This window comes from Felis catus, chromosome A1, assembly GCF_018350175.1.
Source record: "Felis catus isolate Fca126 chromosome A1, F.catus_Fca126_mat1.0, whole genome shotgun sequence".
Lineage (NCBI taxonomy): Eukaryota > Metazoa > Chordata > Mammalia > Carnivora > Felidae > Felis > Felis catus.
In genome coordinates, this window is record NC_058368.1 from 173752543 (window position 1) to 173777756 (window position 25214).

The 25214-nt window shown below is 47.4% G+C and overlaps 2 protein-coding genes across 2 annotated transcripts; one reads left to right on the forward strand and one right to left on the reverse strand.

The window, feature by feature from the left end:
• Nucleotides 1–69: 69 nt before the first annotated feature.
• Nucleotides 70–6752, forward strand: NOP16 (NOP16 nucleolar protein). The gene is made up of 5 exons (XM_003981230.6): nt 70–331; nt 419–527; nt 3524–3593; nt 5384–5490; nt 6326–6752. The coding sequence occupies exons 1-5, from the start codon at nt 225–227 to the stop codon at nt 6467–6469; spliced, it is 537 nt and encodes a 178-aa protein (XP_003981279.1). The 5' UTR covers nt 70–224; the 3' UTR covers nt 6470–6752.
• A 10022-nt stretch (nt 6753–16774) lies between these two features.
• On the reverse strand, nt 16775–24846 carry ARL10 (ADP ribosylation factor like GTPase 10). The gene is made up of 4 exons (XM_003981231.6): nt 24555–24846; nt 23671–23872; nt 20722–20897; nt 16775–19021 (listed from the first exon to the last, which is right to left on the reverse strand). Exons 1-4 carry the CDS (start codon nt 24735–24737, stop codon nt 18848–18850), a joined length of 735 nt encoding a protein of 244 aa, XP_003981280.1. The 5' UTR covers nt 24738–24846; the 3' UTR covers nt 16775–18847.
• Nucleotides 24847–25214: the final 368 nt, after the last annotated feature.

Sequence of the window (25214 nt, forward strand, 5' to 3'; positions counted from 1 at the left end):
TGAAAAGGGCGGGGGAAAGGACTTTGCTGAGCATTGTACGCAGGCGCTAACCGCTCATTGCATTCTGGGAGTCGTGGTAAACTGCACGATATCGCTAAGGGGAGAACTACATTTCCCAAAAAGCCTGCACAGCCCTGGCGCGCATATGCCGGAAATAGTCTGCTGCACGAGGTGCTGCGAGTGAGTGGAGCCCAGTTGTAGTTGCCGGTGCGGTGGTCACTGCAATGCCCAAGGCCAAGGGGAAGACGAGGAGACAGAAGTTCGGTTACAATGTTAACCGGAAGCGTCTGAACCGAAATGCTCGACGGAAAGCAGCGCCGCGGATCGAGTGGTGAGGGGCCGGGGTTTAGGAGGCGGGGGACCTCTGGTGAGACGGCCTGCGAGATGACGGTTCCGTGATCTCTTTCTTTGCCCGTAGCTCCCACATCCGACATGCCTGGGACCACGCTAAATCCGTGCGGCAGAACCTGGCCGAGATGGGGTTGGCTATGGACCCCAACAAGGCTGTGCCCCTTCGTAAGAGAAAGGTACTCACATGGCAGAGTCCCGGCCCTTGACCCCTGCTTCCCGCCGTACTTAGCTGGGTTTCAGAACTTCATCCTGTCTATTCCCACGCTCACGCTTTTCTGGGTCTGCGACCTTCCCACAGCCAACTCGGGCAGCCTGCACTGACTGTGGATGAATGTCTCTTTACCGCTACGCTCAGACTCCTCAGCACACGTTGGACCAGGGTTGGAGCTTCCCCCTTTTCTTCTCCATTCATTTTTCCCTCCGAAATTAACCTGTTTGGGTCCCTCGTCATCTCAGTGGTGTTTTCCAGAATTTATCTTTTTCTGCCCTTAACTTTCCTAGTAAGGGCTCCCCCAGATTTGGGGATCTTTACTTCCTCTTCCTTACACCTTCCCTAGTCATCCTGGTCTGAGGCTCCCTTATTAGTTCCTATTTCCCAAATAGGTCTTTTTCTGGACCACCCTTTCAAAAATGGCACACTTTTTTACCCAGTAGTTTCTTCCCTGCTTTAATTCATAGCACTTGTAAACACTTGGTATTTTATATATTTGTTTATTGTCTGTGCCTCTTTACCTCAGCATAATCTCCTTGGAGACAATTTTGTGTTTTGTTCACTATTAAACCCCCAGTGGTTCTTAGGATGTGACTAGTGCTCAATAGTTAACCTAATGAATGGGCTTGCTGATTGGATTTGTCCCATTGCTTTTATTTTTATTTTTTTATGAATATAAATTTTTATGAATTTAAATTTTTTATGAATATAAAAATTTTGTGTGAATATAATTGTCAATTATATTCACATATATATATGGGTCAAATACAACACCCATTGCTCATCCCAACAGGTGCCCTCTTCAATGCCCATCACCCATTTTCCCTATCCCCCACCTCCCCATCCCCTTAGTTTGTTCTCTGTATTTAATAGTCTCTTGTGGCTTGTCTCCCTTCCTCTGTTTGTATCACTTTTTTTCCCCTTCCCTTCTCCCATGGTCTTCTGTTCAATTTCTCAAGATCCACATATGCATGAAAACATAAGATATCTGTCCTTCTCTGACTGACTTATTTCACTCAGCATAATACCTTCCAGTTCCATCCACATTGCTGCAAATGGCACGATTTCATTCTTTCTCATTGCTAACTAGTATTCCATTGAATATATAAACCACATCTTCTTTATCCATTCATCAGTTGGTGAACATTTAGGCTCTTTCCATAATTTGGCTATTGTTGAAAGTGCTGCTATAAACATTGGGGTACATGTGCCCCTATGCATCAGCACTCCTGTGTCCCTTGGGTAAATTCCTAGCAGTGCTATTGCTGGGTCATAGGTTAGCTCTATTTTTAATTTTTTGAGAAACCTCCACACTGTTTCCAGAGTGGCTGCACCAATTTGCATTCCCACCAACAGTGCAAGAGGGTTCCTGTTTTCCCACATCCTCACCAGCGTCTGTAGTTTCCCGATTTGTTCATTTTAGCCACTCTGACCGGTGTGAGGTAGTATCTCACTGTGGCTTTGATTTGTATTTCCCTGATGCTGAGTGACGTTGAGCATCTTTTCATGTGTCTGTTGACCATCTGGATGTCTTCTTTGGAAAAGTGTCTATTCATGTCTTCTGCCCATTTCTTCACTGGATTATTTGGTTTTTGGGTGTTGAGTTTGGTAAGTTCTTCATAGATACTAGCCCTTTGTCCGATAAGTCATTTGCAAATGTCTTTCCCCATTCCATCGGTTGTCTTTTAGTTATGTTGGTTGTTTCCTTTGCAGTGCAGAAGCGCTTTATCCTTATGAGGTCCCAATAGTTCATTTTTGCTTTTAATTCCCTTGCCTTTGGAAATGTGTTGAGTAAGAAATTGCTGTGGCTGAGATCAGAGAGGTTGTTGCCTGCTTTCTCCTCCAGGGTTTTGATGGTTTCCTGTCTCACATTTAGGTCTATTTTGAGTTTATTTTTGTGTATGGTGTAAGAAGGTGGTCTAGTTTCATTCTTCTGCATGTTGCTGTCCAGTTCTCCCAGCACCATTTGCTAAAGAGACTGTCTTTTTTCCACTGGATGCTCTTTCCTGCTTTGTCAAAGATTAGTTGGCCATACATTTGTGGGTCCAATTCTGGGTTCTCTATTCTATTCCATTTGTCTATGTGTCTGTTTTTATGCCAATACCATGCTGTCTTGATGATTACAGCTTTGTAGTAGAGGCTAAAGTCTGGTATTGTGATGCCTCCCGCTTTGGTCTTCTTCTTCAATATTACTTTGGCTATTTGGGGTCTTTTGTGGTTCCATACAAATTTTAGGATTGTTTGTTCTAGCTTTGAGAAGAATGCCAGTGCAATTTTGATTGGGATTGCATTGAATGTGTAGATTGCTTTGGGTAGTATTGACATTTTAACAATATTTATTCCTCCAATCCATGAGCCTGGAATGTTTTTCCATTTCTTTGTGTCTTCTTCAATTTCCTGCATAAGCTTTCTTTAGTTTTCAGCATATAGGTCTTTTACATCTTTGGTTAGGTTTATTCCGAGGTATTTTATGGTTCTTTGTCCCATTGCTTTTAGACAGGTTTCTTTTTATTCCTTCATGCCAGAGTAAAATGGCACTACTGTTTCTTGATCAAATAAATGTGAGGCTATTGCTAAGCACTGTCAGGTCGCTCCTCTTCATAGAAAAGAAGTCATCTAAAAAAAAAAAAAAAAAAAAGAAGTCATCTGCTCCTCAGTGTAAATTATGAAGAGCTTTCATATGCATTGTTTCACTTGATTAGCACAGATGAGGTGAGGTAGGCAAAGGATATTATGCTGATTTTATAGTAGGCACAGAAAGATTAATTGCTTGCTTGAATCCCTTTTGGGAACCAAAAGCCTCTGGGGCAATGGTTCTCTCTGTCATTTCTTCCTGCCTGAACTTGTGTAGGGATTTTTATGGGTAGTGCAGTTGTGTGAGGAGGGCAGGAACCTCTAGAATTTTCCCTCATCTGGGATCCTTCCTTTGTATACTGGTCTCACAACTTCTGTTCTCATCAGGTGAAGGCCATGGACATTGATGTAGAGGAAAGGCCTAAGGAGCTTGTGCGAAAACCCTATGTGCTAAATGGTGAGTGCTGGTCACATTCCTCTAGGTCACTATCCTGCACAGTCAGGGCTAAAAAGGGCCTCAGATGTCTTCATTTTACAGATGGAGAAACTGAGGTTCAGAGGGAAGAAGGGAACTGGTCCAGGGTTCACAAAGTTAATACTGCGTCCCTAACTGGGACATTTTCAGTCTACTTACTAAACTCCGGTGTGTGAAGTGAGGTCAGAGATGTTCAGGGAGGATGTAGCCAGGTGCCTTAAGAGAATAGAAAAGAAACCATTAAGTCTCAGGCACATGTTCAGCTTGTCATGAATTTAAGGACAAACAGATTTTTATAGAGATTCCACCATTTCATTTAATCTTTTCATTGACAAGTCAATTTTATGTATATTAAGGCTATAAAGGCTGAATATTAAAATAGAGCAGAGTAAAATCTGCAGGGAAGCAGGTATACTCTGAAATTCTCCACCCATCCTTCTTACCTGTCCAAGATTTTTAACAGTTCTCCTGAAGGTAAAAGGGTTTTATGAGACTGATGCGCTACCTACTGTGCTAACGAGGCACCTTTAAGGTAAAAGGGTTTTAAATGGCCAGACATTACATAGAGAATTCTTGAGTTCCTATTATTAGTTCATCAGTGATTCTCATAAGAATTAGTACACAGGATTGCATAAATAAAACCAGATGTACTTATTGTAGTCAGAGTTAATCTTAAAAAGTTTTACTTCTCATTCTCTAAAAAATTTTTTTAAATTATGGTAAAAAACATACTACATAAAGTTTACTATCTTAATCATTTTTCATTAAATAGCTCAGTAATGTTAAGTATGTTTATGTTGTCATGTAGCAGATCTCCAGAACTTTTTCATCTTCAAAACTGAAACTCTACCCATTGAACAACTAATCCCCTTGTTCCTGTCTCCCCACCCCGACCTTGCCCCTGGCAACCAAGTCAAAGATATTCTTGACCATAAGCAATTTAGCATTTAACCCTTGAATAACATTTGACCACCTTCTTTCTGTGAGCTATTTTTCACTTTGAGAAATGGGGAGTGTTTGCCTAACGATTTTATTTTATTTTTTTTTTTTAAGTTTTTAAATTTATTTTGAAAGAAAGGAGAGGGAATCAGCAGGGGAGGGACTGAGAGAATGGGGGACAGAGGATCTGAAGTGGGTTCTGTGCTGACAGCAGCAAGCCCAATGCCAGGCTTGAACTCATGAACCATGAGGCCATGACTTGAGCCCAAGTCGGATGCCTAACCGACAGAGCCACCCAGTCCCCCTTGCTTAGCTGTTTTAAAAGCGAAGCCACAATTGCCTCCACAGCTTGGCTTTTTACCTTACATAGAGCAGTGAGGTTCCAGTGAGACCCAGCCTCAGGCCCTGGTTCCTGCGCCATTAGTTCTCATTCACACCTTTCCATTTCACATTATTGTTGTAACACTTAAAGAAAAGAAATTCTCAGGAAATTTTAGAGATGGAAGGGAGTCCCAACCACTGGTAGGCAATGTATCTTCATTTCTGTCCCCACGACCTGGTACTAAGTAGAGATTATTAGTTTGGTTCCTGTCTCTTGCCAAGCTTAGACCCAAAGAGATAAGACTTGCCTTTTAGGTAGTTGTAAAACTGATAGATGGTTGTGTCATAGGCACAGCCTGAGATCCAAGGGGCTGAAGAGTACCGAATTGGGGATGAAGAGGCAAAGCCCATCTGATGGCCATGGTTTGGGATTAGGTGAAAGAGTGACTGGGCAACCAAAAAGTACAGGAGGCAAAACCTCTTTTCCTGTTTCTTGGTTTCTCTCACCCCAGACCTGGAGGCAGAAGCCAGCCTCCCAGAAAAGAAAGGAAATACGCTGTCCCGAGACCTCATTGACTATGTACGTTACATGGTGGAGAATCATGGTGAGGACTATAAGGTGAGTGGTTTGGGTCCCACGGGAAGAACCACTTAAGTCTGTTGGGAAGGTACCCTGGACAATTTGGGGTCTGATCTTCTTGACTCTTGCCTGAGACTGAGTTGAAACAAAGAAAGGAAAGAGAGACTTTAGGAAATTGATCTCATTGACAGATGCTTATAGCTGGGATAGACTGGCCTGTGATTCATATCCCACTCACAGATATGCTGTTTTGTTTGCATGGTATTTTTATTAATTTTTTTTTCAACGTTTATTTATTTTTGGGACAGAGAGAGACAGAGCATGAACGGGGGAGGGGCAGAGAGAGAGGGAGACACAGAATCGGAAACAGGCTCCAGGCTCTGAGCCATCAGCCCAGAGCCCGACGCGGGGCTTGAACTCACGGACCGCGAGATCATGACCTGGCTGAAGTCGGACGCTTAACCGACTGCGCCACCCAGGCGCCCCATTTTTTTTATTATTTTTTTTTTAATTTTTTTTTTTTCAACTGCATGGTATTTTTAAAGAACTTGAACTAGTTGCTATTTTAATTATGGGAGGTTTCAAATAAAAATTCACGTTTTTGACTTCTCTTAAAAATTGAAAAATCTGGCTGCACTGGACTTTGGTGCCCAAGTGGGATCAATGGCTGTGGATGGAGTATTAGCTATTCCTCTGGCCCTAGCTCCTGCCTGGTCCCCGAGGGCATTTGCACCCATTTCCCCACATATACCATGGTTTTTGAAGTGAGGAACCCGAACCTCGGGGATATGAGGTGGCTTGCCCAACTCAGGCAGAACAAGGGGTTGAACTGTGCCTGTCCAGCCCTCCTCAAGTGGCCCTTCTCCTTTCTTAGGCTATGGCCCGGGATGAGAAGAATTACTATCAAGATACCCCGAAACAGATTCGGAATAAGATCAACGTCTATAAGCGTTTTTACCCAGTGGAGTGGCAAGCCTTCATTGATTCTTTGCAGAAGAATAAGATGGAAGTTGAGTGAGTGGCTTATGCCTGCCCCAGGCTGAGGCCTCCTCCTGGACCAAAGAAACTGGAAGCCAGGGTTTAAGGCAAGAAGGGGCATGTGGCTAGATGAGGCTGGCCAAACCCCATGGAATCAAAAGGTCACACACGCACACACACACGCACATACACGCTCCCCTCTCTGGGGAAGGAACAGTCTCCATGAGGTTTCTTAGGGCCCTGGGAAAAGCCAGAACCTAATGTTTTCAGAGTGGGTGGTTTGTTTACATATAATATGTACATAATAAAATAAGGCTATTTTATTTCTCTGATGGTTATGTGTTTCCCCTCCCAGCCAAGCCCTGGGACTGCCCCTGTGAAAACCAACTCAACCAGGGCAAAGGCCGTCCAGCCCTTTGTGTGCCATATTCCCATACCGTCTTAGGTGTGGCCTCCCTCCTCTTCTCACTTGTTCAGTTCCATTGCTCTGCCTTGGTTTTCTGCACAGCATTAACCCTTCCACAGAAGCCTGCCAGCAACCCTGGACTGCTCAGAAGGGGGTCTGTCTTGCCAACACTAGCCCCACTCCGAGGCTGGAGGTTGGCAGACTGGTTGTCCATGGCCCTACCCTGTGGTTTGATGGCCAGAGGGCAGGTAGCTGCACTGCTGCCTCCTTGTGACTGGTCTTCACTGCATCTTCAGATTGCTTGCCCTGAAAGGAACCCAGGGCCCCCAAATCTGCTTTCTGAGACTGGGGGACTGCTGAATACCACTCTACTGTGTGCCAAGCACTGGGCTACACACTGTGTGTCCAGTCTCTGGGGCAGGCCTAATTTGGTCATGTGAGGTGATGACTCAGAACAGGATCACAGGCATGTTGTGGGGTGGGCACTGGGCATTTTCTGGTCTTGGTACTTTATCTTCAGCTGTTATAATTTTTTTAATGTTTTATTTATTTTTGAGAGAGTGCAAGTGGGGGAGGGACAGAGGGAGGGGGCACTGTAGAGAGACGGGGCCTAAAGGTCCAGTGATGAGAGAATTACGAAGCAGGGGGCTAAGACTCTCCAGGAGCCCGAAGGACCAGTCCCCTGGCTCAAGCCTCTTTTATTTTTGCAGTTTGTCTGATGACAGCAAGCACGTACAACATAGTATTTGGCATCTTGACAGGCCGTGCACCTGCAGTGTATTCCATACTGGGTCATGAGTACGTCTGGCGCCAGACAAAACATTCTTCTCCCTGGCCTGGTGCCGGTATGATGTCCTTCTGGAGAGGACGTGCAGTCCCGGCGGCTTTCAGTTCCTGCTGCTCCGTCCCTTTCCTTCAGGACATTCTCACAGTGCCTCCACCATGAGCTTCTTGTTCTCTAACATCTCCCCCTTTTTGTTTGTATACAACAGACTGTAGGAGGACATTGTATAACCTGAGGTGTCCGTCGGTACATTGACAGGCTCGTTGTCCCCGGTACCAGACTGCACTTGCAAGGATAAATACGCTGCATATTAATACAAACAGAATAGCAGTAGAGAAATTAAAAATACTAATACGCTCTTTAGGGTTTAATTTCCCCAATCCCTCTGATATACTTCCTAAGATATTAGAACTGGATAACATGTCCAGATTTGTTTTGAAAGTCTCACATAATTTCTCCTTGCAGATGGTCCATCAGATACATTTCTGGAGAATATTGCCATGGTTGAGACATGTGAACCAGCAGCCACAGGCCAGTGCACGCTCTAAGTAAATACAGGCTTTTGGATGACATATTAAAGGGTATAGAATTGTTAAGACAGGTGTGTAATGAGCAGTTAACACAAGTTATAAGGGTCTCAGAATCATTCCAAACTATCTGTCCTTTCAGTAGTATGTATGGCAAACGGACACAAGCCCATATGTACTGGGTACTATTGACCGTGAAGGATAAAGTAGAAATATTGCGGAGCTGTTTTTATATGTGCCCTTCGAGGTATGTAAAGGGTGGAGGGCAGCAGTTAATTTCCCTATATGCTTCTGTAACAGTCATTGTAAATGACTGGGTGCGGAAATTCCCCCACCATGCCAAACGATTGAACCATTAGCACTGGTGCCGATAGTTTGATTATGAACACACCATCGTAGATTTTTTAACGAATTTTTAAGGCAAGCTGAGCCCATAGGGCTTTAATGAATGATGCTTCCATAGGAAGCATTTAAAAGAACTCACCCTATTTCCCTTCTATATAGGTCCCAAGTCACACATCTGTCATTCTGACAATGTGCGAGTAGCATAAGATAGAAGCATTGGAGGAGTGTCATTAATTGTAAGGTTGGAGTCAATCAGAGAATGGGCTGATAGGAAGAAAATATGTTTGTGTTGGGTCCCATTTTTAATAATAGATAGTCATACTTGAGGCTTAATCTTGAGGCAGTGTTGCCCGTAACCAAAACATAAGGAGGACACTCGATCCCTATAGTGTAATTATCCATAACAGGACCTTCTTCATTTGGCCTGTGTGGTCCTCTGCTGTCAAATGGCCCAGGTGTCCATTCCGTGTCATTTGTATATACCGGCACGGGGGAGTCATACCAATTTCTGCCCTGATTGAGAGGTGGATGAGGGATATAAGCCCAGTAAGTATAGTTATCAGCGTTTACTGTAGTAGTGATAACTGCAAGCATCGCAAGGAAAAGGTGAGCAGGAGTTTGCGGGCTGCGAGTCTGCATCAGTATGTTTCAGCATCGTGTGTCAACCTCTTAACTTGTCCCCAGGTAGGAGGCTGAGCAGTCCTAGTGCGCCTGAGGAGAGGGCATGGCGCATTAGGCACAAATTATCAGTTTCCCGATGGACATTCTGTGAAACTCTTTGACTGGTGGGATTATGTCTAACCAAGGTCACTTGGATTGGCTTATTCCTGGGTTTCAACCGGCTACTGGGTAACCACTGGTAGCCTTGATCCATTGAGACATAAGCATACCCTTTGCCCCATACAACAATCTCTCCCTTTTCCCAGTGTCCCTTCTCATCTTTCCAATATACCGGCTGATGAACAGGGGTGACCTTTTGCTTGTGCCAGTGTACCTTAGCAGCAGGACATGTATGGGGTACTTGTATGTCCAAGAAATTTAAAGTATATAAGGCACGATGTAATTGTTCCCGTGGCGTAGTCTAAGTCCTTCTTCTCCCCCTTTTTGTTTAATTAACATGTTTTTAAGTACCCGATGAGTGTGTTCTATGATCCCTTGATCTTGAGGGTTACAGGGAATGCCAGTAAGATGAGTAATTTGTTGTGCTGCAAAGCAGCGGGCTACCTTATGAGATATGTATGCAGGGCCATTATCACTTTTAATGTATAGCCTTTTTTCCTGTACATGCTGTGGCCCAGATATATCCGGAGAAGGTATCCGCAGTAACATGTACATAAGAGAGCTTACCAAAAGCAGGAATATGGGTAACATCAGATTGCCAAAGTTCATTTGCCCATAGTCTATGAGGATTCACTCGAGAAGTATATGGAGCCACAGTGAGGGGCTTGCAAGAAGGACAGGCACTAACGATGTCTTTTGACTCAGCATGTGTTATAGTGTGTCTATGGGCAAGTCCTCGAGCATTAGTATGGTGAAGCATATGCTCCTGTTGTGTCATCTGTAAAGTGCCTTGTAATAAGTCATCAGCAGTGGAATTTCCTAAGGCTAATGGGCCAGGAAGGTTAGAATGACTGCAAGTATGAGTGATATATAAAGGGTGTTGCCTATGCCGTGTGTATTAATTCTTGTAAATGCAAAAACAGATAATGTAATTCATTTTGTGAAACAATATGTGCAGTTTCAATATTTAGGACTATGAACCATACATATTGTGAATCTGTCACAACATTGAGGGAAGCAGGTACAAGATGCAACAATTCTGTAACGGCTGCTAATTCAACTTTTTGGGTAGGGCTGTTAAGGTTGGGATCACGGCTAATGTTTGGAAAAGATAAGGTATAAGTCGGATTCCCAAAGTAGGTCACAACCAATTTATATCTCCTAGTAACTTCTGGAAATCATTTAAAGTTTTCAAATTATCTCGGTGAATCTGTACTTTTTGGGGAATGATGGTTACCTTGTGAATTTTTACACCAAGATAAAGGAAGGGATCTTGGTTTTGCACCTTTTCTTCTCCTATTATTAGGCTGTATTTGGGCCTAATAATAAAGATAAAGATCTTCTACTTGTGTAGGCGTTTGAATATCAGTCATGTAATGGTTAATCAATGCTTGCGGGAACTGAATACGCAATTGTGAAAGCAGCTGATTAACAAAATTCTGACACATAGTAGGGCTATTAAGCATACCTTGTGGAAGCACTTTCCATTGATAGCATTGCACAGGAGCCATATGATTGTATGAAGGTACAGAAAAAGCAAATTTTTCTCTATCATCTGGCTGTAGTAGAATTGTGAAAAAACAATCTTTCAAATCTATAATTAATGACCAGTTCTGACGAATCATAGTAGGGGATGGGAGCCCAGGTTGCAAAGGTCCCATACTCGTTTACCTTCCTTAAGTCAGTCAACATTCTCCATTTCTCAGATTTTTTCTTTATCACAAACACAGGAGAATTCCATAGACTGGTGGACATACCTATATGACCTGCATCCAATTGTTCTTGCACTAATTGCTCTAAAGCCTCTAATTTCTCTTTTGGAAGGGGCCACTGATCCACCCACACTGGGGCAGTTGTTAACCATTTTAATGGTAAGGCATAATGTTGTTTAGAAACAGTGGCCCTAACACTAAATTTGAATTCTGTGCAGGATATCCCCGTCCCATATAAGGAGGCGGCATTTTGGCAGTAATTGGCTCCGTACACCCATTTTCTTGTCGTCCAAGCCCTTCTAATGGATTTTAACTCATTTTTGGACATAATATTGGTTGCAGCAGGAGAAACATAAGGAATAGTAACATATGCTCTTCATTGACTTAATAGGTCTCTTCCCCACAGATTAATGGCTCTATCAGTAATATAAGGCTGGATAGTAGCAGCCTGGCCTTCAGGCCCTTTACACAAAAATTTCAATGCTCTGTTGGATATCAGTCAGTAGCTTTTCCTACACCCGTGAAGACTGCGGATACAAGTCAAAGTGGCCAATTCTTAGGCCAGAACTTAGAAGCAATGATGGTGACATCAGCTCCTGAATCTACCAGGCCAGTAAACTATTTTCTGTTCATTTGTAAGGTCAGCTCAGGCCTTGTGTCCTTTAGAAATGTTTGCCGAAGTACCCTGTTTGCCGGTAGATCCAAACCCTCCCTGTCGTTCTGTTGGCTTGGAATTCAAAGCAATGTAAGGCAACAACAATAGTTGAGCAATGTGATCTCCTGCCAAGACACGATAAAGAACAGAAGTACTAATCATTACTAAAATTTCATCCTTAAAATCAGCATCTATAATTCCTAAGTGGACATGAACTCCCTTGGACATAAGACTACTTCATCCAATAAGGCCAACGGACCCTGAAGGAAAAGGGTCATAAATCCCGTTTTAAGCATATAAATTCCCATGGAAGTCTTGAGGTCCAGAGAATCTGGAGGAGGAATATCTAATGCAGCGCTCCCTCGTGTGGCATGGAGGAGGTCATGGACAGATTTGCTTGATGAGTCCCGCTGCTCACAGGATAACAACGTGGAATCTGATTCCCCATGTTGTTTACATTCGGGCCCTGGGGAGGGCCTGTTATCCTGTTTCCCTGACCGACTGAGGTGGCAGGGGAGCTCCATTCTTAAGGAATTTAGATCTATATCAATGTGCATATTACAGCCTTTATTGCTTGGTTGGGGGGAGCATTAGTATTTCGTTTTGGTGGCCAAGGTGGATCACGGGAATTGTTACGACTCGGCTGTCGACAATCCCTTTTATTTATTTATTTTTTTTTATGACAGTCCCTTGTATAATGTCTCAATTTGCCACAGCGAAAACACTTGGACTGTTTGTAAGGTCCAGTGCCTTGAATAGCTACTGCCAGTAACCCCATTTTATAGATCTCTGAGCCAATATCTTGACAGGCCTTTAAATAATCGGTTAAATTAACACCTTGAGCCTTCACTGGGCATAAAGCTTGTTGGCATTCCTTACTAGCATTATCAAAAGCCAGCAGCTGTGAGAGGAGATCGCGTAAACCTGCCTGAGAAACAGTTTTTGTAATAACAACCTTTAGTCGAGCGATGAAATCTACATAGGGCTCATTAGAACTCTTTAACTTGAACACAAGAGGGTGTAGCCCGTCCTGGGGTAGCTCTTTTCTCCCAGACATTAAGGCAGCACAATCTGACCTGTGACACTGCGTGATCATTGTACTGAAGCCGAACCTGTAGGCCAAACCCTTGTCCAGCCCGGTAAGTTGTTCTATGGTAATGGGCACAGGAGGATTCACGGCGGCATCACGCCAGGCCTGTATCTGTGTCTTTATCCCACCAAGTTCTAAATTGCAAAAATTTAGAAGCACTTAGGACAGTGCGACCTAGGACCTCCCAGTCCCACGGAATGAGTCACTCTGAATTTGCTAAACCAGACACCAATCCCAATATACAAGGGGAATTAACACTGCATGCAAGCCTGTTTCAAATCCTTAATTACCTTAAAACTTAAAGGAACATGATCAAATTGTTGCCCTCCCTGAGGATATTGCTGATTAGGAGGAATTTGGCTAATGTTGACAGGATAAATTGCAGGCATACTAGCCACTAATTCGGTGTCCCCCCCAGCCTTAGCTTGTTGAAGCATCTGCATCATGGGGGAAACAGGAACTGTGATGCTCTGAGCGGACGTATCAAAAGATGGGTTTTTTGAATAAGTGGAACAGTTAGTTTCCTTAAAAGGATTGACTGGCTCAGGACCATGGGGTATTGCGGGATGCAGGGGTGCAGAGGCTGGAGCTGTGACTATCTCTGGGCCATTAACCCATGATTCCGTAGGTTTCCATTCCTCCGGTGGTGGAGGTTGGGGCTCGGGTTCCTCGTTATCTACAAGCTCATGATCACATTCAGCCAGTGAAAGGTTGTGAGGACCAGTGCCCCCTCCTCCCAATTCTGACTGCAAGGGTTGTAAAGCCAGGGAAGTTAAATTACACAAAGACCATATGGAGAAAGGGATGGGTTCCCCTTGTTGATGAGTGAGGGGCAAAGCATGTAAAGCCAAATTCCATTGTTTCTGATTCAAAGCATTTTTTTGCCAGAGGGCGTAAACCAATAACAATGTTTCTTTACTAAATAAGACAAATCTTCAAATGGGGAACATGTCACTTTTACCACTGAGCTCTTTAATGAAGTCTGCAAGAGCTGAATATATGAGTCCTAACTAGATGAGGTGGCATTCCCCATACTTACCTGCAGAAATCCCAAAGGATGAGCTTCCTGGCTCCAAATTTCCCTTTGGTTCCCTTGGCACTTCAGCAGTGCTGCACACTTCCTCCCTCAGGTCCCTGTTTAGAGAGACGGGGCCTAAAGGTGCAGTGACGAGAGAATTACGAAGCAGGGGGCTAAGACTCTCCAGGAACCCGAAGCACCAGTCCCCTGGCTCAAGCCTCTTATTTTTGCAATTTGTCTGATGACAGCAAGCACGTACAACATAGTATTTGGCATCTTGACAGGCCGTGCACCTGCAGTGTATTCCATACTGGGTCATGAGTACGTCTGGTGCCAGATAAAACATTCTTCTCCCTGGCCTGGTGCCGGTATGATGTCCTTCTGGAGAGAACGTGCAGTCCCAGCGGCTTTCAGTTCCTTGCTGCTCCATCCCTTTCCTTCAGGACATTCTCATGGTGCCTTGGGCTTCTTGTTCTTCAACAGGGGACAGAAGATCTGAAGCGGGCTATGCGCCGAAAGCAGCAAGCCTGATGTGAGGCTCGAACTCACGAACTACAAGATCATGACCTGAGCTGAAGTCAGATGCTCAACAAACTGAGCCACCCAGGTGCCCCTGTCTTCAGCTATTATAATTTTAAAACCCTCTTATTCCTAATGTTTCTCCTAGAAGTGCCCCTAAAATCTGGTTCTTACTGCTCTTAAAAAGGACTTGGTATTTTTATATAAATCACTTCATGTAAAACCCTGTAAGGTGTGTGGCTTTATCCTTTTACAGGTAAGGAAACAGGCTTGAGTGGTCAGTGTGAAGTTTGAAGTCAATTCTGTCCGACAGCTAAGCCTGGGCTTTCACTTGCTATCCTTCCATTTGAAGGCAGCCTGGAAACTGAAGAGGTTCCCAGAAACCCCTCCTAGAGGACCCAGCCAGTTTAGACCCCAGCAGTGACTGGCCATTGTAAGCGGTGTTCACACAGCCTTTGGAATCTAGTCTGCAGCAGAGCTCATGAGGACTTTTGTTGTTTGGTTTCATAATGCCCTCCACAGCATTCCATATTCAGACCTTTGATGGCTGTCCCCTTGTTTCTTTACCCAATTCAGGTGCCAATTTTAGGAAGCCTTTCCTACCACTGTGCCCCACCCCCAGGCTGTGTAAGTGTCCTATTGTCCCTACGCCCCAGACTTCCTGTAGCAATAAAGATCAGTCATAAATGCCTTTTAATCTGCTTGACTTCTGCCTCCAGACTGGGCTGGAGTGTGGACACCTTACCTACGAATCCAGAGCCCAGCCCAAGGCAGGTGCTAGGGGAATGCTCCAATCTGATCTCTGGAATGGAGGCAGTTAGACATCCTTTGCTCCTGTTTCCACACCCGGCTCCAGCCCATCAGCTAGAACTCCCAAGGAGTGTCAACCAGGCTTGGATACCTCCCAAAAGATACTGAGCTGTGGGTTGAAGGGTCAGAGGACTGGGACTTGCTGTTGACCAGTGATTGTGTCACAGGTAGTATTCTGGGACCACCCTCCATAGCTGCCCCTCACTGGAGCTGTAAGCACCCAGCATGTACTCCTCAAAATCAGAATTCAAATGAAACCACAACTGAGTTTTTGGCATTTATTGTGTGGCTCAAACTGCTGCCGGTGCTCTTTAATGCAGATGGTCCTTGGCAACCCTTCAGGTCTGGGTTCATAGGGCTTGGGCTGGGACAGCAAGGCCTCTTTACTTCCAGATCTTTGATGGGAATTCTCCCCATGTACCTCATTGGGCCCACCTCGCAGAGGCAGCAGATGAGGAAAAGGTGGAGGTTCTTTACTAGAAAGGACTTCGGGGATGTGTGAGCCAACAAACAAGACAGGCAGACTAAGACTATTCCCAGGTCTGAGGTGTGGGCAGGTGCTCGAGGATGAATCCACAGGTGAGTTTCAGCAGCTAGTTCAAAGTGCTGGCAATTGCTACTAAACTAGCATAAGAACAAATGTTTTCTAAAGTCAAGTGGAAACATTTTTTGGAGAATCTAGTGTTTCATTCAGGCAGACGGGGAAGAGTCCTCAGATTCTCATCAGCACCTCTCTGTAGGACTGGGAGGGCTGTGATGGACTGATTTCACCATCCCACCCCATCCTTACAGCTGGATGCCAGTGTGTCAGTGCAAGCTTGCAACCCACATCTGGGCACCAAGAGGTACCAGAGGAGGCTTCCTGGGATAGGCAGCCAGTCCAAGGTGGTGGTCTCAGTAGTCTCAGGAACCTAATTTTGCTCAGACCATCCACATGACCAAGCTTTCAGTCAAGTTGGCCTCTCCTGAGGGTTGGCAGCAGGTCAGAGAATGGAAAACCAGAAGCCACATTGCATTAAGTAATTCTTAAGAACGGAAGCCCTTAGGACCAGGGTGAATGATAAGGCATAGGTTCAACAGGCAAGCAGAAGCAGAGGCTTCCCTTTGATGTGGAGTGCCCATCTGTTCTCTCAGACCCAGAGCCTTCCTACCTTCCAGCTGCCTTTGTTAGGACAGCTGCTGACATTTGACCTCTAACCCACGCTCAGGTAGGTTGGGAGCTGTAGTGTTGGGGCAGTGGGGTGGAGTAGGGTGGGGGCAGTGTCACCCAGGCTAGCTCAGAAAACTTTGAGATGAACTCCAGATAATGGCTGGGTCCCAGGAGCAGGTGATCTGGGCTTGTGAATCAGAAAGTCACATTCGGGAGCAACTGGGTAAGAGAGCACCACAGGCCAGGCACGTAGCTATTCGTAAGAGAGCCCCACTCCTCTACTTCGTCTGGTCTAATCCTGGCAGAAACCAGAGCAGATAAGCACTGTTGGCACTCTGCCTGGAGGATAGGCCAACGACCCTACCAGAGCACAGCTGTCAGCCACAAATGTGATGAGGCACACTCACAGGCCAAGAGAACATCTATATTCTGCACAAGTATCAGAGGGGTGGTACTCTGGACCTTCAGCGCCCCCCGGGGGTGTCTCTTCTGGTGTACCACTGGGACCTGTCAGTTCTGGGAGTGGTCTTCAAAAGTTGCTCAAGTAGATATAGTTAGTTAAACTCTTTATTCAAGTTCACTGCCCTCACTGGAGACTTTGAAAATTGTATTACATAATGATACTCATTAGACCAAAGGCAGATCTTAATTAGAAAAGGATCCCCTACAACACTGCTGGTTCCAAAGGTAAATGTCAAGCACTGGAGAACCAGGAGTTCAAAGAACAGAGAAGTAGTTTTATAATCTTTCAATGTCAAAATGAAAATTTGTCGGCAAAGTTTCAAAGGCTACTCTTTAAAAGCCAAGTCATTCCTTAAATATTTTAAGTAAAAGCAAACAAATCTCTTTCTTCTGCGAACATTAATCAGGATTTCAAATAACAGTGATTCTGTTGATATACCTACAACCCAAGAGCGTGGTAGGCCACTGTTCCAATAATCACACTTCTGGATTTGGGGGTTCCCTCCCCACCCTCCCTCCCTGTGCCTTTTCTCACATAGGCCACAGCATGGAACTGAAGCACACACTGAGTAAATGTCAAATGAAATGAAGGCACATAATCTGTATTCTCAATTAAAAAGCAAACGGAGTTGGATATGACCTCTAAAAAAAAAAGTCCATTTGTGGCTACTGATTACTCAGCGGCCCCTGAGAGACAAAAGGCTCCTTCTTTTGCCTGCACTAAAGAGAAGTGTCAATATACACACAAACTGGCTGGTCACCGGAAACAGGAGAATCCTGGAGTGTGCACTGGAGAAAACCCAGAAATTCTGTCCAACTTTGCTTTAGCTCAGGAATCAGCAGGTCCAGAAAGGCTGAGTGAGGTACCCAAAGTCCCCCTATTGGCTGATCTGCTAATTCCCATTTCTTTTTGCCTGGATTTACATGATTCAAATTTCCTCTCCTAGAGTCACCATCTACACAGAAGGAGGTGTGTCCTTTTGACTTATCAGGCCAGGTGGTGGAGTTTAAGTTCATGTGGATTAATGTGAAGTATGATACTGCATACAGCTGTAAATGATAGGGGGAAGCTAGAGCTTTGTCTCCACTGACATGTGGAGGTTATCACATTGCCTCACAATTCCAGCTATTTTCCTCAAAGACACAAGTTTTCCATGACAGTCATCTGGGGTTCTGATAACAGCACCTAGAAACAGAACCTAAAACTTTGGCCTGTTCCTTTTATAAATAAATAAATAATTAAAACGCAGTTCTGAGGCCAACACCCAGCTCCAGCTGACAGTTGTCTCCCCAGGGACATGGGTTCCTCCCCCAGACTTCTGTAAACATGGGCATTGGCACAGTTAGTGCAAGAGCAGCAGCTTGTGTGTCCAGATTAGGGGGAAAAAAGCCTTTAGTTTTTTTGATTGGGGGTGAATACCACTTGGTCCTGTAGTCTGGCAGGCAGGCCTTGGCTTGCAGAAGCAGGAGGTTTCAGAAAGCTTGCTAGGATCTCCAGGTTCGTTCTAGCACTTCTTACCTTCATGGCTGGAAAATGTATTTCCAAGTCAGAAAAAAAAAAAAAAAAAAAAACCCATGGAAATCACCTCTCTTTAAAAATGATGGCCCCAGGGCCAGAGAGGCAGAGATAGCACAAGGCCATGACCCAGCTGGGCAGAACTGGGGCTGCAGGACATTGGAGGCCTTGGAGCCACGGCTCACTGTGTACCGCCCAGAACCTGCCTGCATGAGAGGGGCGTGAAGTCTGCAGGAGGGAATGGTTCAGACTGGGAGTACTTCTGACACTATACTGGTTCTCAGTCACCACAACCTGCAGTGGTGAGAACTGAGCCCACTGAGCACCTTGCTTTACACATCAGAGAAGGAGGGTGCAGGCCTTCACTGGTGAAAATTGGATCCACTTCCAGCCTGGAGTGAGCCAGACACTATGCTCTTCCACTGTCTGCCCCACCTGCCTCCCCACTTCAGCCTCACGGCCACCTCACCAGGAAGGCCTCTGTGTGGTTCTTGGCCTTGCTCAGGCCCTGTTCTGGAGCGTGGGAGGAGAGAAGGGAAGAGTTGCCACACAGCTCCCGCCTCAGGCCCAGGCCGGCAATAGAGAAGCAGGAGTGGCAGAACGGGGGTCTCCAGGGTTGGGTGCGTGAGCAGGTGGGGGCCAGCCTAGGAGAGAAGCTCCAAGAGCAGTCTCCAGATATGCACGGTGCCGGGATCTTCAAAGCCAGGTCCTGCAGGGGCGATGCTGGCTGCCAAGAGGAACACCTCCCGCTGGCTATCGACAGCCTGCAGGCCCAGCTCCTGCTGCAGCTCCACCATGCTCATGGCCTCACTCAGGTCCTGGGAGGAGATGGAGAAGCTAGTTGGAACAGAGCTGACAGTTTCCCAGCACCCATGCTGTCATCCACGGAAAGAACTGTTTGGCTACCCGGGGAACACTGGGGCCTAAGTTCCCAGAAGTGGCCTCTGGGCCCCTTTGTCTCAACTCTTTTCCGTCTTTCCTTGGTACCAACCTCTTTTCATACCATCACCAGCCAATGTGGTAAGAGATGGCACTTCCTTTAAGCCAGGCATTGTAAGAGGCGCTTAGACTTATTTGATTCTCACAGTCTGCACTGAACTGCTGAGGAAATGGACTCAGGGAGGTGAAGGTATTTAGCTAAGGACACAGTGACAAAGCCAGGTTTCAAACCCAGGTTGGGCTGATAACCAAGGCTATACCCCTTACAGGAATCCTAGCTCACCACCCTGAGTTTCCTAAACTCAGTAGTGGGGAGATCTTATACTAGGGTCATTTCCAGACAAGGGCCTTATCTGCCCCAGACTCCTAGACACTGGCTGAGGAAAAAAGAAGGCACTGCAGAGCACGGCTGGTGAGGGTACATTTTAATTTCAGCCCTGGCCCCAAATTAAAATAATTCTTGGAGAATTCATGGGACCTTAGGTGTTGTCTCCTGTAGGTTCTATATTGCTATAAATTATGAGTAGAATGATGATATAATTCATCATCCAAACCAGGGTACTTCTGAGACTCAAAGTGGGCACTATTAATAATCATACCAGAACAACAGGCATAAATGGGGACCATCCCAGGAAAACCAGGACATATGGGCATATTTATAAACGATTGCCAAGTATTTCCTGACAGGCAAGGGAAACTGGGATCAAAGACGTACAGCTTCTCTTCAAGACAGGTTGGGAACATGTGCCACAGTTCTCAGGGACATGGGCCAGGCCACAGGAAAAATGACAAACTCTGTACTGTGGCAAAGCTTAACTTGGTAGGTACTGAGAAGGGCAGCTTAGGTCTGGCCAAAGGCCCAGGAGAGGTATAGTGTGGTTAAGAAGGATCTTTGAGGAAGATCTGAGTTCAAGTCCTGCCTTTGCCACATACCAGCTGTAACTCTGGGCATTGAGGGATAATAACAAGGCCAATCATAGGGTTTTGCAGGATTTAAGTGAGGTCATGATTGTCAGGTGGTTAGCCTGGCACACTGCAGGCGCACTTATAATATTGTCATTTCAATCGGCTCAACTTACTACTTCCCAGCTTTACCTCTCAGATCTAGAGCTGGAAGTCACAAGGATATGGCAATGCAGAAAAGGCACAAGTTTTGGATTTAGACATCCCAGTTCCACTATTTTCAAGGTGTACAGTCTTGGGGAGATTAAAAAACCTCAAGCTTCAGATTCCCAATTTGTAAAATGGGAATAGTATCCCATACCTAGTAGGGTCAATTAGAAGCATAATATGAAATGCTCTTCAAAACCATACCTGACTGACATGTAGTGGATGCTTAATCATTATTTTTCTCATTTCTCCAGGATGGTGGGTGGCAGGGAGACAAAGAGGAAGGCAGATAGAGGACGAGGGTCAGGGATGAGGAAAAAGCACAGGATGAAAAGCGTGGGACAGAATCTCAGCCAAGTGCTCCGGGTCATGGACTTGGGCCTGAAACTCTCTCCTGTGCTCCCTGCCCCTGCCCAGGGATCAGTGGATCAAGCCCAACTGGCCTAAGCCAGCCTCCCATGGCTCTCACCTGCTTGTTGGCCACCACGACGACAGGCAGGTCAGGGTCCTTGTCCAGCAGCTTGTGCAGTTCCTGCCGGGCCCAAGGCAGCCGCAGCCGGTCAGCCGAGTCCACCAGGAACACCAGCACGTCTACTTCATTCACAAACTCCTTCCAGTAGAAGCGTAGGTTCTGACTGCCACCGACTGAGGAGAGGCCAGGGGCCAGCTCAGAGCCTCCCCAGGCCCCAGCTCTGTACATACAGCCTCAAGACCACCCCTCTTCTGGCTTCCCAAGGCTCCATCAGCCAGGGGCAAGGAAAAGACAACCTGTTCTGGAGCCAATCAGACCTGGTTAGCTCTGGCTCTGACAGCTAGGGCTCCCTGGGCAAGTCACTGCCTTCAAGCAGCAGCATTCTCTTCCTCACTGAACTTACCTACTAATAGGTTGTGGCAAAACCCAAGGTACCACACGCAATGCACCTTTCACAGGACTGGCATACAAGGTGCTCATTAAATAGTACTCTCTAGTTCTTTTTCCTGGGCTGCTTCCTGCCAATTCCTAGCTTCCTCCCTGGCCAGTAATGGTGTGGTCAGAAGCCAGGACTCCCTGCCCAGCCTGTGCACAGCCATTCTCCCTTCAGTGTCTCTTGTTCAGTCTGGTCACCCCATTTTCTTTCCTTGCAAACACCACACTCAGTCCTACCACCACATGGCTGCCCACACAGTACCCTGGGTTGCCTTCTTGTTCCTCTCTGTCCCTCTGCACAGTCCCCATTAGTCACACCACATCCTAGTGTTGCTGAATATATTTCTGATACTTGTGGACTCTATGCTCTTTGAGAGTTAGAGCTGTTTACATCTGGATCCCCCCCAAAGCCCTCAGCACAATGCCTGGCACATAGCAGGCACTCAACAAGTATTTACTGAGTGCTTACTAGGTGCCAAGCACTGATCTGGGTGCTGGGGATACAGAGGTGAGCAAGGCAGACAGGGCCCTGCTCTCAAGGAGCTCCCTCTGTAACCAAGACGGACACAGCAGTAACACATAAGCACATTTCAGAAGGGAAGGAAATCAAATAGAAAAAGTGAAAATGGCTGAGGGTGGCTTTGGATTGGGTCATCTGGGAAGGTCTCCCCGAGGAAGCAGCATATGAGCTGAGTCTGGACTAATGAAAAGGAGCTAGCTAAGGGAAGAGGCAGAGAAAAGCATTACAAGCAGAAGGAAGAGCAAGAACACTGTGTTTGAGAAACAGAAGGCAGCCAGGATGGCTGAGGGAGGGAGGAAGAAGCCACAACCATCAAGGTTGGCCAGGGCTTGAACACACAGGGGCTGTAAGGCTACAGTGAGGCTGCTGGGGATCCCCTTAAGGGTTTTAAGCAAGCGTGACATGGGTGTCTGAAAGATACTGCTGGCTGACATTGGGGACAGAAGTGGAAGCAGAAAGACCAGCACAGGGGCTATTATAGTACTGGGATGATGGTGGCTTGGATCAAACAGGCAGTGGTGGAAGTGGAGGAAAGTGGACAGATGCAGAATCTATTGGAAAATAGAGCTGAAAGAACTAGCTAATAAAAGAGGTATACGAAGTGGAGGGGGACGGAAAGAGTCATCAAAGATCCACAAAGGGCCCATCCTTGGCTGGGCTCCAGGCCAGGCATTGGAGACCACAGCCATGTGAGTGTTGTGGGAAGGGAACACTCTAGGACTTGAATGGGAGATCTGAATTTGAATCCAGGAGTGACCCTATCAAACCTGGATTGTAACCAGTCAGACTCTTGGGTAACATGAAAACACCAAACCCCTTCTTCCAGGGATGGGGAAAATCTTGTTTAAAGAACCAAATTCCAGGTGGATATCAATGTTTGCCACAATCAGGGAGGAAAGATATAGCCAGGACAGGCCAGCAAGCAAGTGCCTGAGACCAGAAGAACTCGGCCCATTCAGGCCAACAGGTAGGCCCTCAGAGTCTGATCTCACTACATAACGCTTAACTAAACCTACCCAATCTTTATGGCCTGAGTCCTGTGGCTGGCAAGAAGTCCATTTGTCCCTCCCCTCCAAGTCTGTAGCTAGACACACGTGGCTAAGTACTGCTGTCCTCTCAATACCCCCTCAGCCAACCCTCTCCTGGGATCCCAAGAAGCCTAACACTGAGGATAGGCGCTGCCCAGACCCCCTCTGATCACTCACTCAACAAGCTCTCCCAGGTATCTGCTGGAGGCTGGGCCCTAGGGGCCAGACTGGATCAGACCCACCTGTGTCCCAGATGCTTAGTTACGGACACAGCCTGGTATGTGGCAAAAGCCAGCTCAGAGGAAGAGCCCTTGACCTAGCCTGGGAGTCAGAGATGGCTTCACAGGATATCATATTTGACCTAAATCTTGAAGGTGTAGCAGTTTCTCAAGGGAAGAAGGGCTTTCCAGACTGAGGGAACAGTGCAAAGGGCAGAAGAAAATAGCAAGCATCCTTCAGAAACAAGCAATGTAGCACGGTACTTAACATCGAGAGCTTAGAGTCAGAGTCTGCATTAGCAGACTGGCAAGCTGGGTGAGCCAGGATAAATTATTTAACTTGTTGGGCCTCCCTTTCCTCATGCATGTAACAAGGATAATGACTGTTTCCAGTTTGTTGGAATTGTTGGGAGGATTTTATTACATAATAATGCCTGTCAAGTGCTTGGCATACAGGAAACTTTAGCTTTTGATATCTCAGTGTTAGGCATGTGAGCTTCAGTAGGGGTGAGGGACAGGCAGTGACCAAGCTGGAGTTGCCTGATCACAAACGGCCCATCGCTTCAGAAGACAGAGCTTGGACTATATTTGTGCCCCAGAGAGGCAGGGGAAGAATGTCATACAGGGACGTGTCCTGCTTAGATATGCATGCTGGAGCCACCCCCAGGCAAAGATCCCCCGCTTGGGTCCAGCTGAGATGATGGGGAGATGGGAGGGGAGCGGCGGGGGGGGGGGGTCTGCTCACTCTCTAGCAGGTCCACCTCGAAGTCCTTGGTGGGCAGCCGGACAGAATTGAAGCCCCAGGTGGGGATGTGGCCTTCCAGCGGTGGCTTCCCAGACAGCACGCGCAGGAACGTGCTCTTCCCTGAGCCATCCAGCCCCAGCACCAGCACCTCACGCTGCTCCAACTCCTCCAGCGCCGGCTCTTCGTCCTCCTCGTCTTCAGGCTGTGGAGCACAGGTCAGGTTGCGGCCGGCACCCTCCCTCCGGACCCTCCCTAAAAGAAGACCGAAGACACCAAAGCGTCCATCCCGCTCCCCACCCGTCAACGGGCAGGCAGGCATGGTCTGGTGCAGTGAGACCAGCGGCGCTGCCTTTGGAGCCCTGAATCCCAAACCCTATTCTCCTGGCTTTCCCTGAGTGACCTCGGTGAAATTCCTTCTCGCGAAATCTCAGCCTCCTCAGACTGGCAATCCCCGCGACCCAGGATAGTAGGTACCACGGACAGGGAAAAACTCGCAATTCGGCCAAGGGCCGGGAAGGGGGCGGAGGCCTCTCCCAGCATGCCCCAGGCCGCGGGCTGTGCGTACTGCGCAGGCGCCCGGCGAGCGCGGGCTGGACAGGGCGTGGGCCCGACATCACTCCGGGGCCGCGCCCACTGAGCTCTGGCGCCCACGAGGAAGCCGGGGTCCCGCGGCAGCACAGGGCGGTGCCAAACACTCCCTGAAATGCCCACCCATCTCTCGGTTCCGGGACTCACGACTGCCTGGCTGCCCGCCGCGCGCCCTTTCGCGAGGGGCTAGCGGGCTGTGGCGCCAAGTCCCGGACCCAGGCGCTTCCGGCCTCGCGGGGCCGCGTCACACCCCTCAGCTGCACGTGCGGAGATACAGACCCCGGCCCGGCACTCACGTCCCACTCGTCCCACTCAGGGAGGCGAGGAGGCTCCGCGCCCCACCAGGCCTCGTTCCGGTCCCAGCGCCGCTCCCGTCCGCGCCCGAAGTAGGCCTTCCAGAGGATGAAGAGTACTGAGCCCAGAACGGCCGCGGCGCCGCCCAGCGCCAGCACCAAGGGGCTCAGCGGCCGCGGAGCCATCGGGCCGGGCGAAGGGCGCGGGTGCGGGCTGCACAGGCCGAACCAGCCGGCCCGCGGAAGATGGCCCCGCTGCGACTGCCGCGGCCGCGCCCACCCACCCAACCGCAGCCCCGCACTACAAGGCCCACAATGCACCGCTGCTGTCAGCTACAGGCGGCCAGCGCCGGGGCAGCGGGAGTGGGCTAGCCGACCAGAGCGCGGGGACCTCCCGCCCCCGCTGCAAGGTGCGGTGTGGAGCGAGAGGCTGTACCTGGGCGTAATGGGAGACGGTGATATTGGCATTTCCCGAGCACTTACTGTATGCCTAGTGGTCAGTTGACCGCTGTTCTCGGTTATTCTGTAAAGCAGGGCTTCCTAGAAGGAAAAACCGAGGCCCCAGGTCGCATTGTAGTGCATTGGTAGAGACTGCACTCAAACCCAAAAGGTGTTTTCTGGGCATCCCTCAAGACCTCGGGGAACAAATTAAGACAAGTCACA